The sequence below is a fragment of the Pongo abelii genome, chromosome 5, assembly GCF_028885655.2.
Source record: "Pongo abelii isolate AG06213 chromosome 5, NHGRI_mPonAbe1-v2.0_pri, whole genome shotgun sequence".
Classification (NCBI taxonomy): domain Eukaryota; kingdom Metazoa; phylum Chordata; class Mammalia; order Primates; family Hominidae; genus Pongo; species Pongo abelii.
The window spans coordinates 113,555,998-113,575,119 of NC_071990.2; the positions used below are offsets into that span (position 1 = coordinate 113,555,998).

General features: G+C 40.9%; 1 protein-coding gene and 2 pseudogenes across 1 annotated transcript; 1 reads left to right on the plus strand and 2 right to left on the minus strand.

Annotated features, from left to right (window-relative positions):
* The first annotated feature begins 1,325 nt into the window (after positions 1-1,325).
* LOC100447442 (ret finger protein-like 4B) lies at positions 1,326-9,230 on the plus strand. The gene is made up of 4 exons (XM_054558050.2): positions 1,326-1,705; positions 5,219-5,334; positions 7,125-7,253; positions 7,539-9,230. Exon 4 carries the CDS (start codon positions 7,644-7,646, stop codon positions 8,436-8,438), a length of 795 nt encoding a protein of 264 aa, XP_054414025.1. The 5' UTR covers positions 1,326-1,705; positions 5,219-5,334; positions 7,125-7,253; positions 7,539-7,643; the 3' UTR covers positions 8,439-9,230.
* Positions 9,231-13,739: 4,509 nt separating this feature from the next.
* Positions 13,740-14,625, minus strand: LOC129060035 (small ribosomal subunit protein uS2B-like; annotated as a pseudogene).
* A 1,702-nt stretch (positions 14,626-16,327) lies between these two features.
* LOC100443012 (keratin, type I cytoskeletal 18-like) lies at positions 16,328-17,616 on the minus strand (annotated as a pseudogene).
* Positions 17,617-19,122: the final 1,506 nt, after the last annotated feature.

Genomic DNA, 19,122 nt, shown 5'->3' on the forward strand with positions numbered 1-19,122 from the left:
GTCTTAAATTCATTATCCAAGATATGAAGATGAGAATAGCACCTACCTCATAGAGCTAAGAGGATTTAGTAATCAAAACCATATGAAATACTTGAATAAACACCTGGCACATATAACATGCTCAATAGGTGTTATCTATTAATGTGAGGGAGCCACAGATTACTCAAGTGATGAATAAATAGTAACTAACATTCTGATAACTTCCAAGGAGGAAGGATGAGGGATCTGGAACAGGACATCACAGGGGTTTCTCATCTAGTTAGGAGGCTCTGGGAATACTCTTCTGAGGAACTAATGCCCCAGATATATCTGAAAGATGAGTAGGTGTTAGTTGGGTGGCCGGCTGGGGATGGTTCCAATCAGAGAGAATCCACCTGTCCTGGATTAGGAGGGGCACCAGAAAGGAGTGAAAGGAGGCTTTGTGTCTGGATTTCAGAAGATGAGGCTGGAGAGGAGCAGGGCCAAGGCCAGGATACCTGTTAGGGATTTGGGTCCTTATCTGGACAGTAATGGGCAACCACCAACGAGGATCAATCAGTTGGAGGAGGAAGTAACCACGAGGCTGGATCTCTGCTTGTGTCCAGAGCTCCCAAACCCCAGGGGCTGATGCTCCCAGGTGGGACTGACTGTAGACAGCTTGCCTCAATGTATCTTGCATCCTGGAGTAGGGGTGGGGCTCCAGCCATTTTGAGAGATTCATAGTTGGTATGAATTTGATAACACATTGAATGCCAGATAACTGGGTGGAAAGGAAGCTTATTTTGATTCACACTTCCTCATTCAAACAAAAATATTCTGAAAGCCCTAAACTAGAGGAGGGAATGTATGCATAATCTGAAAACACTTATATTTGGCTCTAGAAACCACAAAAGTAAAGAGCTCAAGTGGCATGGTCACCTGTGTGTCCATATTCTTGCACTCCTGAAATTCCCTTGGATTCACACTGTCCCCCTCTGGCCCCTGCTTGGGGTCTGGGACCTACCAGTGAAAGAAGGGTGGGCCCACTTGGGGTAACTGAGCACTACTCATTTATTCCACAGTGGCTTATGGTCGTTGCAACTTACATAGGGACTCAGGTGAGAGCAAACTATTCTTGCAGATAACATGCTGTAGATGTGGAAATCTGTTGTCGGTTCTTATACAGCTATAAGCACACCATGTGCATAAAATGCACAAACATTGTTCAATTTTTTCTTAATATGTTTGACAAAAATTTTAGAGGAACAAAAATAAAGGAGTTCTTTAATAGAACTAGAGTAGGAACTACATGTTATCAAATATGTAACTATGGAGTCTAATCATCTCATCTCTGGTTTTTACTGTAGTCTGTACTTTAAAACAAGTGTGGAAGTGGAGCACTCTACATATCCTAAGTGCCAAAAATATTCTCTTCATGAAATTCGCCAGATCTGCAAAACACAGCTCCTTTTGAAGAGAAGAGCCAGGGAACTCCATTAGCAGGCTTTGATGGCATTAATAATTCAGAGAGGTGCCCTGTATCTTCTTTGAGATAGACAGAAGGGTCCCTTTTAATGTACAACCAGGCAGTAGAGAGGAGAGGACACGGGTTGGAGAGAAGAGGAGGTTGCAAGCCAGCACCTGGCCCACACCAGGGGATGGAAGCTAATTGTGAAAAGCTGCCGCACTACAGCTGCTGCCTTTTGAAAAATGCAAACTGTGTTTTGTGCAAACATATCATCCACTTGTAAGTATCTTAGATTCCTGATAGATCTGATTATTCCCTCCTCCCCACTAGTGGCTTCATCTTATCTAATTAGCATGTGTGAAAGTTGATTCCTTTTTTAATCAGGAAGCTATGGAAACAAAATTAATTTGTGATTTAATCTTACCTCATGGAAGCATTAATGATAATTAAAAATTATTTTAAAAATTAAAAAAAGTTCATGCACATTTTTGATATGTTGTCATGAGAGTATTAAGATATCACAGATAAGTGGCTTCCAATATTTCCAGCACTTGAAAATTTAAAAAAATAGTGCTTCTCTCTGAATTCAGTATTCCTGTAGTAATGGAGAATCTGGGAATCAAAGTGAGTATTTCTGGGAAAAAAATATTTCTCCTGGCAGACGAAAGCTTAGTAGCACGAAGTCAGTGTATGGTCCAGCCACAGTCAGAGCTGGCTGAAAAATGTAAGAGTCAATAAGGAATGATGTTTTTTGTTATTATCAACATCTGTTGAGGGCCTAGTAGGTGTTATTCAGTGATAGAGAAAAACTTGATTTGGAATCGTCAGTGCAGTTAAATAAACTAAATGAAAAAGTGAAAAAAGCCCCACCATTATTGGAAAAAGGAGAGAAAATGTTCCATATTTAGCCATATCGTATGTATTAGTTTTGAGATGGCAGAAGCCAGACAAAAAGATGGCTGGATGCATCATTAGAGTTTTTGGTTACCAAGGAACTAAGATTTGCTGCTGTCACTTAGAGTTATAGAATTTGTAGTAGGGCAATGATCTTTGAATAGGTTAGAGAGGTCCTGGAGGTCCCGGAGACACTTTTAGCGAGTCTGCAGAATCTTCCCTTTTCCAACTAAATATCTGTGGGAAGCCACATTTTTTTCCACATATTTAAATCAAAGCAACATATCTCAACAGGTTCAGCAAAAGTAGATGTAAGAATCCAGATGTCTTTTATTAAGCAAAAATTACAGAGGTTTGCAAACATTGAAAACAATGGAACTCTTCTAGGTAATTGTTTTTGTTTTAGAAAATAGTTATTTGTTTAAATAAAACTATATTATTTATGTGAACATGTAATGGTTTTATTTTAATTAAATAGAGCTTTAAAAAATTCTCAGTTTGAATTTCTAATATTGTAAATATGAAGAAATATAATTCATATGAATAAAAAGCTTTTTGGAGTTCTCATTTATGTATAAGAGTGCAAATGATATCACCTTACACCTGTAAGAATTGTTTTTTTATTTATTTATTTATTTATTTTTTTTTTGAGACGGAGGCTTGCTCTGTCGCCCAGGCTGGAGTGCAGTGGCGCGACCTCGGCTCAGTGCAACCTCCGCCTCCTAGGTTCAAGCAATTCTCTGCTTCAGCCTCACGAGTAGCTGGAATTACAGGTGCTTGCCACCACACCTTGCTAATTTTTTAATTTTTAGTAGAAACGGGGTTTTAGCATCTTGGCCAGGCTTGTCTTGAACTCCTAACCTCGCGATTCACCCGCCTTGGCCTCCCAAAGTTTTGGGACTACAGGCATGAGAAAAAAAAATAATAAAAAAGAGAAGAGATAACAAATGCTGGCAAAGATAGGAAGAAAAGAGAAACCTCGTACACCATTGGTGGGAATGTAAATTGGCACAGCTATTATGAAAACCAGTATGGGGGTTCTTCGAAGAACTAAAAATAGAGCTACTATGTCCTCTAGCAATTCTACTTCTGGATATATATCCAAAGAAAAGAAAATCAGTACATTGAAGAGATATCTGCTCTCCTATGTTCCTAACAGCATTATTCACAGTAGCCAAGATATAGAATCAACCTATATTCATCAACTGATGAATGCATAAAGAATCAGGATATTCCTCAATAGATGAATACATAAAGAAAACATGGTACATGTACACGATGGAATACTATCGAGTCTTAAGAAATTCTATCATTTTCAACAACATGGAACCTGGAGGACATTATGTTGAGTGAAATAAGCTGGCACCGAAAGGCAAATGCTGCATGATTTCACCTATATGTGGAATGGAAAAAAATAAAAAAAATTGAACTCATGGAAGCATGGAGTAGAACGGTGGCTACCGGGCACTGGGATAGAAAGAAGACTGAAATGGGGAGATGTTGGTTAAAAGGTAAAAAATTTTCAGGTAGATAGAAGGAATACACTTTGGAGATCCATTGTGCATCATGGTGGATATAACTAATGATAATGTATAGCACACCTAAAAATTGCTAAGATAGTAGATTTTGAAGATGTTCATGACCAAATGATAAGTATGTGAAGTGACAGGTATGTTAATTGGCTTGACTTAATCATTTCACAGTGTATACAAACATCAGACAATTGAAAAACAAATGGTAAATCTGGGTAAAGAATATATCTCTTTTTCCTATTCCTACAAATGTTCTGTGTCTAAAATTATTTCAGAATAAAATGAAAGAAAAAAATGACATTTTTGAATAATTAAAAAAGAGAGTGTAAGGATTCTTGAGATGAAAATCTCAAGTTTAAAGGGTCTTGAGATTACAATTTAAAAAGTTCGAGCTCCTAACCTTACGTGATCTGCCCACCTTGGCCTCCTGTAATCCCAGCTACTAGGGAGGCTGAGGCACAAGAATCGCTTGAACCTGGGAGGTGGAGGTTGCAATGAGCCGAGATTGAGCCACTGCACTCCAACCTGGGAGACAGAGCGAGATTGTGTCAAAAAAACAAAACAAAAAAACCCCCAACAACGCTTGAGACCTGCTCCTGCAAGTATTTAACTCACAGAAATGGAGATAGCACCAGGTAAAACTGAAGTAAAAGCTGTGTAAGCTGTGTGTTGGGCCTTGCAGAACAGGAAGCCTGAGAAAGGAGAGGTTATTTAGAATGCAGTCTCTCTTGGGGAAAACGTATATTCCAGCGATCCTCTCTACAATGGGACTTCATTCACCTTCCAAATCCCTTTTTGGAAGTTTTTGTCTTAGCTTTCCTCTCTTGTGACTTTGACTGCTCCTTCTGCTCTGGATACAGACACCATAAAATTTACCGTTCATCCAAGAACACTTTTGAGAGTAAAAAATGGAATTATTAATAATTACAGGACAATAGCCTTGCCTAGCTGCCATCTTTCTTATCCTGTCCAGTAAGTACCCCTAAGAGTAGAATTGTTGAGTCCAAGGACATGAAAACTGTTGTAGATCCTGTCCACTCATGATTCTTTCAGGAATGGGAACACCAATGATTACATTAGCCACGAGATGATTAGGTTTCAACAGTGCATTTCTGTATTTGATCTCCAACACATTTTGCTTTTTAAAGTTGAGTTCTGAAATTAGAGACAAGAGCAGATGGCAGGAGATTCACTCTAATTCAAGGAGTTATTAAGAAATTTTGAATTTTTTTACTATATAATTTGAAGTGTGCTTTAATGTCATCATCATAAACGGAAGGGTGGGTTGATGAGTTTACTCAGATTAGGGTGGTACAACCTTTGGGGCGGAGCCTCCGACTCTGATTGGTTGGACAATGTTTTCCAGGCAGTATGAAAACGCCGGTGTCTCTGTGCGGAAACTCTGAGAGGAGCAGAGGTCTGTAGAGGTAGAGACGCAGGCTTCGGATTTTTCAGAATTCTGTTGGAAGTCTCCAAGTCAAGGTAAGTTATACCTTCTGTTTAAGCTATTTCCAATGTCCTATTCTGTGTTTGGCTACAAACTGGTGTTTTCGAATGCCTTTAACTATTTATTTTAGAGGAGAAAGAACTAGTTTTTTCCCCGTGCCACGGAGCTTTCTTCACCTTTAACTATAACTTTGCCATTTAAAGTTTTACATATGAACCTCAGGTCACTCTCTGCATGAACTTGTATTTGTATGTGTTTTCAACTACAATGGATTTGCTGTTTTAAAATGGTTTCTTTTTATTTTCCAACATTTCTTAAAAGATTTGTGGGTTTTCGGCCGGGCGCCATGGTTCGCGCCTGCGCTTTGGGAGGCTGAGGTGGGTGGATCACGAGGTCAAGAGACCAGCCTGTCCAGCATGGTGAAACCCCGTCTCTACTAAAAATACAAAACTTAGTCGGACGTGGTGGCACATGCTTGTAATCCCAGCTACTCAGGAGGCCGAGGCAGGAGAATTGCTTGAACCCGGGAGGCAGAGGTTGCAGTGAGCCGAGATGGAGCCACCGCACCCCCAGTCTGGGCGACAGAGCAAGACTCCGTCTCAAAAAAAAAAAAAAAAAAGACTTCGCTTCGGGTTTTCACTTAAATATAGTTGACCACTTTTAGTAGTTGTGTCATAATTAGTGGAATCATTTTATTATTGTTAGATAATTCGATTGTTCCTGATCATTTGGGATGGTAGTCAACACTGAAATGAACAACTTGTGAATAAGTGTAGCATTTTTTTTTCTTTTGTAAAATTGTTTTCTTAGATACATTCCAAGGTGGGTTAGGCAATTAGATTTCCAGCACCATGTTAAATTTCCCATTAAATTGAAAGAGATAACAGAATTTAAGAAAGAGGTAATCTCTGGTTGTCCGCCAGCCAGGCACCATGTGATTGGAATGCTGATCAGGACTTGGAAGACAAAGTTTTATGTGGGCAGATACCCTGTTTATTCCACACGTTTGTGTTTCCAGAGTCCAGTTGAGGCCAAGAGCACAGAAGGGGCTCAATAAGTATTTGTTGGAAAGAGATTAGAGAATGTGTTCTGGGATGTAGGACAGTTCTAGTAACTCAGTCTTAGGCTGGCCTCAGCTGTGTTCATCACTTCCTCTCTCTGGTAATGTTGATGCTGCTCCTCTTTCTGTCCCTCATTCTGTTACTACTGTCACCACTAAATGTGTGATTTGTGGGTTCTTGGTAAGAAGTTCTGCTAGTTACTGCTCAGTGCAGGCTCTTATTGGAGAACAGTCCTCTGTTCACATCATCTCAAAGGTGCTGTCCGGCTTTGCGAGGCTGTCTTTGGGTCATGGGTCTAGCCTGGTCCAATATGCTGTGCCCAACATGTCAGAGACAGCTCACTCAAAGAATGACAGCCATGGTGGGAAGTCCTCTGGGAGTACCAGAGGCTCTCAAGCTTTGATAGCAGTTGGGGTAACTGGAGGGCATCTTCCTTGTCTGGAACATCTTTTTGGTTTGTATTCAGGCATGATTATTTTGGAGAAGTTGATGACTATGATATTTTTATTCACATTAATTCAAGCCTTAATTAGTTTTCTTAAAGTGCTTTAAAGCATTTCATCTAATAACACTTTCTCCTTAAACTTTATTCATTTATGGGCATCTCATTTTGCAGTGGATATTGCTGGCTTTACTCACATGTGGTAATTTTCCTGGAAATTCTGAGGATTCCTTAGAGTCTCTTTTCTGTGATGATTTATGTAGAATTGGCTTTATTTTCATGATTGAATTTAGACATGAAAATTCTTTTTCCTGCATTGCAGGTGATCTACAAAGAAATACTGAGTGGAGACTATACTGAGATTCTATTAAAGACCCACTTGAATTCAGCCCCCATTAGGAGAAACTTTGGCCAGAGCAGCCAACACATCACCTGGAAGTCTTCAGACTAGGTAAGCTGCACTGTCTGAAAAGAAAGTTTCCACTGTCCTATTTCTGTCTTGTGATTATCTAGAGTTTGAAGAGTTTTGAAATCATTTTTATCACCATGACTACATTACTGTGATTCTCTAGCAATTCAGTGTCACTTTCATACACAAACAACAGAAATATTATTTATTTTTTGTTATTCTTAATTTCTTAGTTAATAAATTTATTATTATTTATTAAATAATATAATTCATTTATGTATGCCAATAACTTATTTATTAATTTGTATTATTTAATCTTGGATTTAGACTATTGAAGAGTGGATTGTGTACTGAGGGCTCCCAAGTGCTTCCAGAAGTCAATAAAGGATCATTTCAGTTTACTTCAAGGCTGAGGAGTAACCCTTAGGAGCCATGGCCCAATACCTGCAAGCAGAGTTGTCCTGTCCAGTTTGCCTGAATTTTTTCTCCTGTCCCATTTCTCTCTCTTGTAAACACGTTTTCTGTTTTAATTGCATCCAGAATTGGATGCTAGAAAACCATGATTTTCGCTTGATGTGCCCCTTGTGTCGAGAGGTGGTGAAGGCACCTCCTTTTGAGGAATGGCACGTGAGAGCCCTAGCACTCATCACCAAGCTCCACGGTAACCAATTTGAGGAAAGTGTGGACATGAGGGAGGAGCTCCGGCATTTTCGGGAGGATGTGACCTTGGATGCAGCCACTGCCAGCTCCCTCCTTGTCTTCTCCAGTGATCTAAGAAGCGCTCAGTGTGGGAAGATCCACCACGACCTGACAAAAGATCCCAGGCTGACCTGTGTCCTGGGTACTCCCCGCTTCTCCTCCGGCCAACATTACTGGGAGGTTGAAGTGGGAGAGGTGAAGTCATGGTCCCTGGGCGTCTGCAAGGAGTCGGCTGACAGAAAGAGCAGTGATTTATCCCCTGAGCATGGCTTCTGGATCATTAGCATGAAGGCAGGAGCAATCCATGCTAACACCGATCTGGAGAGAATTCCTGCAAGCCCTGGCCTTCGCCGTGTGGGAATTTTCCTGGATGTTGACTTAGAAAAAATCCAGTTTTTTGATGTTGACAATAATGTCCTCATCTATACACATGACGGTTTCTTCTCTTTGGAGCCTTTGCGTCCATTCTTCTGTCTTGAGCTCTTGGGAGAAGGGGAGAGTGGCAACGTCCTGACCATCTGCCCATGAGAAAATCAACCCTTCCTAGAAGCTTTCTAAGAGGTGAAAGAGAATTTTGGCCTGAGAAAGGTCAACATGATTGAGGAAGAGATAATGTGCTATAGTGCAAAGACTTGGTAAATTTTTAAAGTAGATTTTGTAGCCTTTGTAGCAAAACAATTTTTGGATTTTTGGGGTAAATTTTGTAGAATTTGTAGCTAGGTAACTGGGGTCTTTAGGGATGTCATTAAGTACTCTAAGCCTCAGTTTTCTAGTCTGTAGGTGTGGATAATTGTATCTCAAACAGCTGTGGTAATTAGAGACAATACTGTGCCTTTGTCTTATAGTAAATAACAATAGAGCAATATTAGACTGTAAGTAAGCTAGATATTAGGTTTTGTGGATAGACAATATCTTTTTCATTATTTCAAGCTATTTTGTGTAATTCCAGATAATGTCTGAGGAGGAAGAAAAATTAAACAGCCAGTGTGAGTTATTTTGTTGATATGGCATGAAATTTCAGAGAGACAAATTGGTATTGGGGAAGAACTAAGTTTTTCATTTTTATTTTGTTTGAAACACAGCCACATGAGGTTTCTTGAAAGACAAAGGACTTTGACCAAAATGTATTGTTAATGGTGATTCATATTCTTATGGGAAGTATCATTTGCCCATCTCAATAATTGGACTATTGTGATTTATAAGAATTCTTATCAACCATGTTAAGTAACACATATTCATCAAAAATTGTTTTCAAGGTTGCTTTTGGATTTATTTTTTATTTGTAGAAGTTATATTTTCTTGCAAATAAATTTATAAAGCATTGGATGTGTTCGTGTTTATGCTGTTTGGTCCGTCTCTCACATACAGTCTGAAGTTGGTACCCCTCTTCCTCTACCACATCTACATGGTCCCAGACTGTGATTTCCAATATGTCATCCTTGTACTCTCATGATGTCTCCTTTTCCAACTATTCAGGTCTCTTAGGGTTGTATTTTTTCTGATTTACTGAGTCAGCCACTTCTGAGATTACAACTGCCCCAAAAGGGCTGGGGTCTGAGCATGTTCTGGAATCTGCCTTTGACTTCCTTTCTAGAGAGACCCAGAATTGTCATTTCCCTTCTCTTTCCAACTTCACTGGGAGTAGGGAGATAGCCGTTTTCCGCTCCTTATTCTCTTTTGATGTCTACAACTTTATTTCAGGGGACTCATTGCCCTTCCCTAACACTGGGCAAAATTTCAGGATACAAAATGAATGTACAAAAATCACTAGTATTCTTATATACCAAGAAGAGTCAAGCTGACAGCCAAATCAGGAATGAACTCCCATTCAGAATTGCCACAAAAAAAATAAAATACCTAGGAATATAGCTAACTAAGGGAGGTGAAAGATCTCTACGAGATCTACAAACCACTGTTGAAAGAAATCAGAGATGACAGAAACAAATGGAAAAACATTCCATGCTCATGAAAAGGAAGAATCGATATTTTTAAAATGGCCATACTGTCCAAAGTAATTTATAGTTTCAATTCTACTCCCATTAAGCTACCATTGAGACTCCTCACAGAACTAGACAAAACTATTTTGAAATTCATATGGAACCAAAAAAGAGCCTGAATAGCCAAGGCTATTTTTTAGCCAAGGCTAAGCAAAAAGAACAAAGCTGGAGACATCACAAGGCTACAGTATTATAGTTTGTATCAGTACCAAAGCAGCATGGTACTGGTACAAAAACAGACATATAGACCAATGGAACAGATTAGAGTACCCAGAAACAAGACCACATACCCACAAATATTTGATCTTTGACAAAAGCAAGCAATGGAGAAAGGATTCCTTTTTCGATAAATAGTGCTGGGATAACTGGCTAGCCATATGCAGAAGATTGAAACCAGACCCATTCCTTACACCGCATACAAAAATCAACTCAAGATAGATGAAAGATTTAAATGTAAAACCCCAAACTATAAAAACCCTGGAAGACAACCTAGGCAACATCATTCAGGACATAGGCATGGGCAATGAGTTCATGACAAAGATGGCAATTGCAGCAAAAGCAAAAATGGACAAATGGGATCAAATTAAACTAAAGAACTTCTGCACAGCAAAAGAAACTATCCACAGAGTGAACAGGCAACCTAAAGAATGATAGCAAAATTTTGCAAACTATGCATGTGACAAAGGTCTAATACCCAGCATCTATAAGGAACTTAAGTGTACAAGAAAAAAACCAAACAACCTCATTAAAAAGTGGCAAAGGACACTAACAGAAGTTTTTCTAAAGAAGACATACATGTGGCCAACAAGCATATGAAAATAAGCTCAACATCAATGATTATTAGAGAAATGCAAATCAAAACCACGATGACATACCATCTCACACCAGTCAGAATGGCTACAGCTAAAACATCAAAAAGTAACAGATGCTGGTGAGGTTGTCAAGAAAAAGGAATACTTATATACTGTTGATGGGGGTGTAAATTAGTTCAACCATTGTGGAAGCCATAAAGACAAATACAGTACACTAAAAAAAAAAAAAGAAAAAAAAAAGAAACTGGCTGCTTATTGTAATGACCCAAATGTTTATTCTCCTTAATATTGGGATTTAGAACTTTCCGTAAGACAGAGGCTCTTGTGCAGGCCTTGCTCTTTTCATAGGAAGTAAACAGGAAAAAATGGCGAAATGTTTTACCCCTTAAGAGGTTACTGTCTTTGGGCAGCCTGCAAATATTGGCTAAGAATTTGGTGGAATGCTGTTGCTTCTCATAGGTGGCAGATTCAGTTGTGCCTCTAAAATGTATGTATAGATGCTGCATGCATCTATCTCAGGCCTTAGCATGGCAGCTTCTAGGAACTTCCCTTAAGGGACAGTTGGTTCTCTCTCCTTGCCTACTTTTAGTTCTCTTCCTGCACCCCTGCTGCCTGGAGTGCAGACGATTGGGCCACAGGGATGAGGGGCCTGGGAGAACAGTGAACTGGAATAAGCCTGCACTCCTGAAGGCTACAGGGATCCCTGAGGGCTACAGAGATCCCTGAGGGCTACAGAGCCACTCTGACAGCACTGGGACACTTACCTCTGTCTTCATTAATGTGATAAAGAAATCCCATGGGGCTAGTTTACCTGCATAACAAACCTGTGCATGTACCCATGAACTTAAAATACAAGTTAAAAAAAGTATTCTATATCTCAGCAAAAATAAATGAGAAATATTTGAGGTGATGAATGTGTTAATTAGCCTGATTTGATCATTCCACAATGTATACATGTATCAGAACATCATGCAGTACCCCACGAATATATACAATTATTTGTCAATTAAAAGCAAAACTTAAAAAGAGAATAAACACTTTGTTTTAAGCCACTGTTATTTTTGTGTTCTGCCTGCCCTTGAACTTATTCCTAACTCCTGTTCTATTGTACCAAGATTTCTGAAGGCCTGCTGGGCAGCCTCAAAAATGCCTTTTATTTTGCTTTGCCCTTCTCAGCTCTGGCCATTAGAACTTTGGTGAGTGTCTTCCAAGTGTCTCACAGTTTGCCCTTGGCTTCCTTCTCCTACATTTCTATGACCAGCTTCAATAAATGAAAAAGTAGAAGTAAAACGTGCCTCACTTGTATTTTTTAATGGAAAATTTTAAACATACAAAAATAGAGAATAGTATAATGAATCCACATGTACCTATCACTCAGTTTCAATAATATCAACAATGGCCAACCTCCTGCCCCTAGATTATTTAAGATCAAATCTTACACATCATATCATTTCATTCATAAATTCTTGTGAATATCTCTAAATGAAATGTACTTAGGAAAATGTAATTATGATCCATTATCATACATAAAAATGAATAATTCCTTAATATAATCAGTGAATAATTCCTTAATATAATGAAATATCCAATCAACATTCACAATCCTTTCTGATTCAGCTGTGAGGGTTTCCATTTAAGCAGTTCCAGCTTTTCTGAACTGGTCTAAAGAGTGTTTGCTTGCATTTGACTCTTTGTGTTTTCTGTATTTAAGATTTCCACCCTCAAAATAGGCAGGCACTTTTTTTTTTCCAGTCATATTTTCGATACTTAAGAAAAACCAACTAGGGCTCTCCTCACCTCCTCCTCATCCCCAAGTCATTATACCACCCTAATGCCTGCCTGGGGCTCCTAGGCATCCCTGCCACAGTCACCCAGGTATAGTTTGCTTTAAGGACACCAATGATCTTAAACTTCAACTTTCAAATTTGCGTCCAGGTGAAAATGTGAAAAATTGACATTCACAGATAGCATGTATGTGTCACATTCTGAGACATGTTACTTAAGCAACATCTCAGTTCTATGGCCTCCTCATTTGGTTCTGGAGTAGCATTGTCTGAAGATTGTTTCTATTTTCTTTATAAGCTTCCTCAGTAATGAGGGAGTAATTTCTGGGATTAGTGGCCAGATCCACTCTTTACTGAACCTGTGGGCTCTTAGTGTGGGCAGATGATCTAGCCGTAAATATTCTCCCTCAACAAGTGAAGACATTCCTTTTTAAGAAATTGCATTAGGGAGCATAGGTTTGTGGATGATCTTCCAAATCAGTGGCAAGGTGAAAATGAATCTATATTTCTTCCTAGGAGAATGATTTAAGTATCAAAGACTAAGAGAGGCCTTTGGAAAAATGGAAACATTCATGCCAAAAGCATCATGTTTATGGTTTTGCCACTAAAGTTAACCACAAATTAGGATTGGAGATTTTATCCAATTATGTTAGAAAAATTACTTGATTCAGTCTTTGCTCAGTTGAAGGAGTTGTGCTCAGTTGCAATGATCATCTAAACTTTTTTATAGCTAAAGTAAAATTAAACTAATTGTAATTAGTCTTTAATTGTTTAAGATGACATTTCAAACGAAATTTTTATTATTTTTCTATAAAAAAGTTCTTCCGCTTTAAACTTTATTTTCCATAAATATTTATAATCATTCATTTGCTATGTGCATATTTTGGGATTTTTTTTTTTTTTTTTCACCCAGGCCAGAGTGCAGTGGCGCTATCTCGGCTCACTGCAAGCTCTGCCTCCTGGGTTCACACCATTCTCCTGCCTCAGCCTCCCGAGTAGCTGGGAGTACAGGCGCCCGCCACCGCGCCCGGCTAATTTTTTGTATTTTTAGAAGAGACGGGGTTTCACTGTGTTAGCCAGGATGGTCTCGATCTCCTGACCTCGTGATCCGCCTGCCTCGGCCTCCCAAAGTATTCTGGGATTTTTTGTGCTTCAGACTTTTCTTTTTTTAGAAACTGATGTTTATTTTCCATTAACCTTATTTCCATGTTGCTTAAGAGCCCGGGCAAGGGCAGCTTAAGACCATTCAGTGGTTGCTTCTACCCATTCAGTGGTCTGAGACTGGAAGCTGCAGACCAGTCTTCTGTGGCAGGCTGAGCACTCCACTCTTCAGTAGGGAACTGCTGAATAGTCACACAGGGCACCTGCATGCCTTCAGACCAGTCTGCAACTTCAGGCTGAGTAGCAGTGAACTCAGGAGCTGGAGCAGTCCATTCACCCTGAAATTCCTTTTTGGTCACTGCCTTTTCAGCAGCAGCCTGCTCTTCTTTTTCAATCTCTTCAGGATCTCTGTAGAAGTAGAGATCAGGCATGACCTCCCAGGGGTGTTCACAGGAAATGGTGCCACGCATGCACAGAACTTCCCGAGCCGGCGTCCACCACATCATACCCACCGAGTGAGCTCCCTTGTTGTTGCATGTGATGGCAATGTCCACATAGCACAAGGAGAATCTGTGTTACAGAGCAATGGTAGGTAGGTTAACATAAGATGCCTCTGTGAGAGGCTGGTGGTCAGCCCTGGGGTCAGTAACCACAAGGAGCCGTGGCTCCCAGAAAGCTGCCTGGATCTGGTTAGTGAAGGTTCCAGGAGTGAAGCGGCCAGCAATTGGAGTGGCTCCAGTGGCAGCAGCAAACTTCAGCACAGCCCTCTGGCCAGTATTCCTGGAGGATATAACACTGACATCTGCAGGGTTTTCAATGGCAGCAATGGCACGAGCTGGCAGCAGAAGCTTCTCCCAGGTCCTCTTCAGATTTATGATGTAGACGCCATCACTTTTCCTTTTACAGATGTACTGCTCCATCTGGAAGTCAAGATTGGTGCCACCTAAGTGGGTTCCTGCTGCAAGGACATCCTCCTCCTTCATTTGCAGGACATCAAGGGCTCTGGACGTTGTGAAAGTTTCCCTTTTCAGTTACGACAGGAATCCAGAACAATGCCATATGGACACCTCTGTGGGTAGTGTGGAAAGGCTTCAGACTTTTTTAACCAGCTAATAAATGCAAATACATGGGGTCCAATATTTAAAACGTCACACAGTGAAACTGTTTCCTGACACTCCCCATTTATTCATTCTCCCTGAAAACGACTCCTGTTACCAATTGCTTGAGGATTCTTCCAAAGGTATTCTATATGTGTATATATGTATGTATTTCACCTATATAGAAATTTAGTACTACCTATACATTATTTTGCACCTTTTTTTCACTTCAGAATATTTAAGGAGATGACTTCAGACAGTCTTTTTTCAGGACTCAGATAATACTTTTTGTATTACATTTATCAACTTAGTCAATTTTGTGCTAACAATTCTCAATCAGACTTATAAGCATTAATTTTCCCTTAAGCTTTCCAGGAAGTCATTAACACCTGTCACTCCAAAATGCATGACATCATAGCTGCCATCAAAGGACTTCTAGAAGATCTAATTACTACAAAATATCAGTAAAATCAGATCGACTTCAAACCCTGTATCTTTCAAAAAAGAAACAATTTTGTTTTTCAAGCATTGTTATTAGATATAGTAAAAATGATTTTTTTCTTCTGTTTTTTGTTTTCAGACAGAGTCTTTCTCACTCTGTTGCCCAGGCTGGAGTGCAGTGGCATGATCTCGGCTCACTGCAACCTCCACCTCCCAGGTTCAAGCAGTTCTCTTGCCTCAGCCTCCCCAGTAGCTGGGATTACAGGTGTGTGCCACCACGTCCGGCTAATTTTTGGTAGAGACAGGGTTTCACCGTGTTAGCCAGGATGGTCTCAATCTCCTGACCTTGTGATCTGCTTGCCTCGGCCTCAAAAAGTGCTGGGATTACAGGTGTGAGCCACCGCGCCCGGCCCCCGTTCTTTATTCCTTTACTATCTTAATAAATTTGCTTTCACTTTGCTCTATGGACTTGCCCTGAATTCTTTCTTGCACAAGGTCCAAGAACCCTCTCTTAGAGTCTGGATAGGGATCCGTTTCTGGTAACAGAAAGATTTTTCCACAGTGGACACACCTTAGGTCATTAGAGAGGACAAGGAGAGAGGTGGTGGTGACAACGTTGTGGTTCACATCAGTTGGAACCTCTGTATTAGATCACACATATTCAGACTTCCGTCCAGCAGGGTACAGTTCCATTTGATGAGAAATGATGCCTTCACAAGCCCTGAATTCATCCACATTAATCTCTTAGTTACTGCCTGACTCACTGAATTTACTGTGTGTGAGACATTGGATTTGTTGCCTAACACGAATTATTTCATTTAAACCTCATAAAAGTCATACAAGGTATATATTCTAATACCCCTATTTAAATAATTAGGAAACTGAGGCAAAGGGAGTTTAAATAAGTTGCCTAATTATTAAGTCTCCTCACTTCCTAAGTAGTCTATAGCCTAGAAAAGACAAAAATAGACTGTGGATCTCAACAGTTCACTCAGAGAGCATAGTCTTCATCGTGGGACAGATGTGGGGCACTGCTGTGCTTAGCCGTTTTCTCCTCCCCAGTCCTTGGTCAGCATCTCTAATTGACAATGACACTCCCTCTTTCTTTCTTTTTCTTTCTTTCTTTTTTAACCTCTGAATTTTTATTGGCATCCTGCTCCCTAAGGGTCCCCTGCTTCTGCTGGCTTAATGTCTCAGAACTTTGGTGTCGTTGGTCTCAGACACAACTTTGCCATCCATTATCCAGCAGCTGTTGGTCTTTTGGATGGTTTGCATGGAGGTGCTGCTGTCCAGGGCATTAAGAAGATTGAAGTTCTTGCCATCTTCCAGCAGGCTGTTGTAGGTGGTTATCTCAGCCTCCAGCTTGACCTTGATGTTCAGCAGGGCCTCATACTCCTGGGCCTGGTGCTGTCCCTCTGCCCGAGTCTGTGCCAGCTCTGACTCCAGGTGCAGTAGGATCCCATTGAGCTGTTCCATCTGCACGGCATAGAGGGCCTCCACCTCCCTCAGGCTGTTCTCCAAGCTGGCCTTCAGATTTCTCATGGAGTCCAGATCGATCTCCAAGGACTGGACTATACGTCTCAGCTCTGTGAGTGTCATCTCTGCAGCTCCAACCTCAGTGGACTGCGTGGTGACCACTGTGGTGCTCTCCTCAATCTGCTGAGACCAGTACTTGTCCAGCTCCTCTCAGTTCTTCTGAGACAGCTTGTCATATTGGGCCTGGATGTCTGCCATGATCTTGGAATGGTCCTGAGATTTGGGGGCATCTACCTCCACAGTCAACCCAGAGCTGGCATTCTGGACTTGTAGGCCTTTTACTTCCTCTTCATGGTTCTTCTTCATGAAGAGCAGCTCCTCCTTTAGAGCCTCGATCTCTGTCTCCAGCTGCAGCCAAGTGACATTGGTGTCATCAATGACTTTGCGGAGCCCATGGATGTCGCTCTCCACAGACTGGCACATGGTCAGCTCTGTCTCATACTTGACTCTGAAGTCATCAGCAGCAAGACAGACATTGTCTGTCTGCAGAACGATGCGGGCATTGTCCACAGTATTTGTGAAGTTCTGAGCCCTTAGGTCCTGGATAGTCTTGAAGTAATGGCTCCAGTGTCTGACCTGGGATCCCTTCTTCTCCAGGTGCTTCCGGATTTTGCTCTCCAGCTTCCAGTTCTCAGTCTCCAGGCTCCTCATTCTGTCCAGGTAGGAGGCCAAGCGGTTGTTTAGGCTTTGCATGGTCTCCTTGTTCTGGATGCTTCCCATTCCTGCCAGACCCCCGGCCATCCCCACAGCCAGGGCCCCAGACCCCAAGCCGCCCCAGAAGCTGGTAGAGCAGGACATGGAGTTCCCGGAACCAGAACCCCAGGTGCCTGCACAGATGCTGGCTGCACTGCTGACTGGCCGGGCATGTAGCTGGGCACCTGGACAGAGCCCAGGGAACGGTAGTTGGTGGAGAAGGTGGAGGGAGTGGTGAAGCTCATGCTGCCCGGGGAAGAGAATGAGGGGACAGAACTCAGGCTTTGCCGACGACCGACATTCCCTCTTTCTAAGTCCAGATACAGAGCTCCAAGAACCCACTAGCATGTAATCAAATGGAGCACACAGGGAGCAAGTTATTTGCTGCTGGATACTAAAGTATCAGGGTGAAGGAAAGGCTGCTTGCTGCTATCATTGCTATTTAACATTGCTCTCTAAATAGTGGCTAAATAAATTATAAGCAGCACTTCCGGATCCTGTTTGTATAGGTTCTAGACTGCTGACTGGGCCCCAGCTCTGCATTCAGTGACGTCATGTTGCAGCTTCACATTGATCGTGTTAGAGGTAATTATACTGGCAAACAGGCACATGTTACAATTAAAGCCTTTTTTTCTTTTTCTTGCTTCTCTTTTCTCTTAATTTTTGAGAATCAGTTGTTAGACATTTACTAGCATGACACTGATTCATAAGCTAGTAATAAAGCTAACTATTGAAAAGGGGAGATCAAATGATCATTACGTAGAGAATATATGAGTTCATACACTGAAAACCTTAGAGGGGAAACAGTTCTCTCAGAGGTAACAACATTTCTGTACAATATTGTTACAGACTGCTGATTCATTCCTTCTAGACAAACAACATTCCTTCAGCATTGGGTGAGTTTGCAGGTTGCAAATCTTGGTGCAGACAGCATCTGTGATTTCCATCATGTGGAGAAAGCTGATATCAAGGGAGAAAAAAAAGTCAGCATTTTGTGAGAGGCTGTGGTGGTGGCAGACTAACTGTGACATTTCACATCCCAGGTTCTAAAAGGCCTGGGGCCCAACGGCATCCTGGCTTCCTTTGTTCTTTGGCTCTGCCCTGAAACACTGTAGTGTCCCTTCCTCTAAACTCCACTTTTTGTTTAAGCCAGTCCAATAAGAGGTTTCTTTCATTCCAGTCAAAATCAGCTTAATTAACAAAGTCATCTATTTATTCTTACTGAATCTATAAAGGAAAAGCCTCTAACTTCCTCCCTTGCCCCGATACTCTCCTTGCAGAAACATTAATGCTTTGCACAAGGATCAATAGGACTCTTCTTGTAACACCCTCAATACAAACTAGGTATTTTCTTGAGTTTTCTGCAATGATGTATTTAAATGTTATATAAAGTGACATTGATTTGTGGTGATAAATGTAATTAATGAAGTTGGGGGACAACACTCTGATGTTAAACCAAGGGATCTGATTTTAAAAATACTGATCTCTAAAAAGACAGATATCTCGTTAAAAACAGGCAAAAGATTTGAATAGACATTTCTCAAAAGAAGACATACAAGGCCAGGAATGGTGGTTTATGCCTGTAATTCCAGCATTTTGGGAAGCTGAGGCAGAAGGACTGCTTAAGCCCAGGAGTTCAAGACCAGCCTGGGCAACATAGAGAGACCATGTCTCTACCAAAAATTAAACAAAAAAATTAGCTGGGCGTGGTGGTGAACACCTGTAGTCCCAGCTACTTGGGAGGCTGAGGC

Bases quoted from the DNA above. Each gene is read 5' to 3' on its own strand.
- LOC100447442 (XM_054558050.2), top strand. From the start codon at position 7,644: ATGGCCCAATACCTGCAAGCAGAGTTGTCCTGTCCAGTTTGCCTGAAT.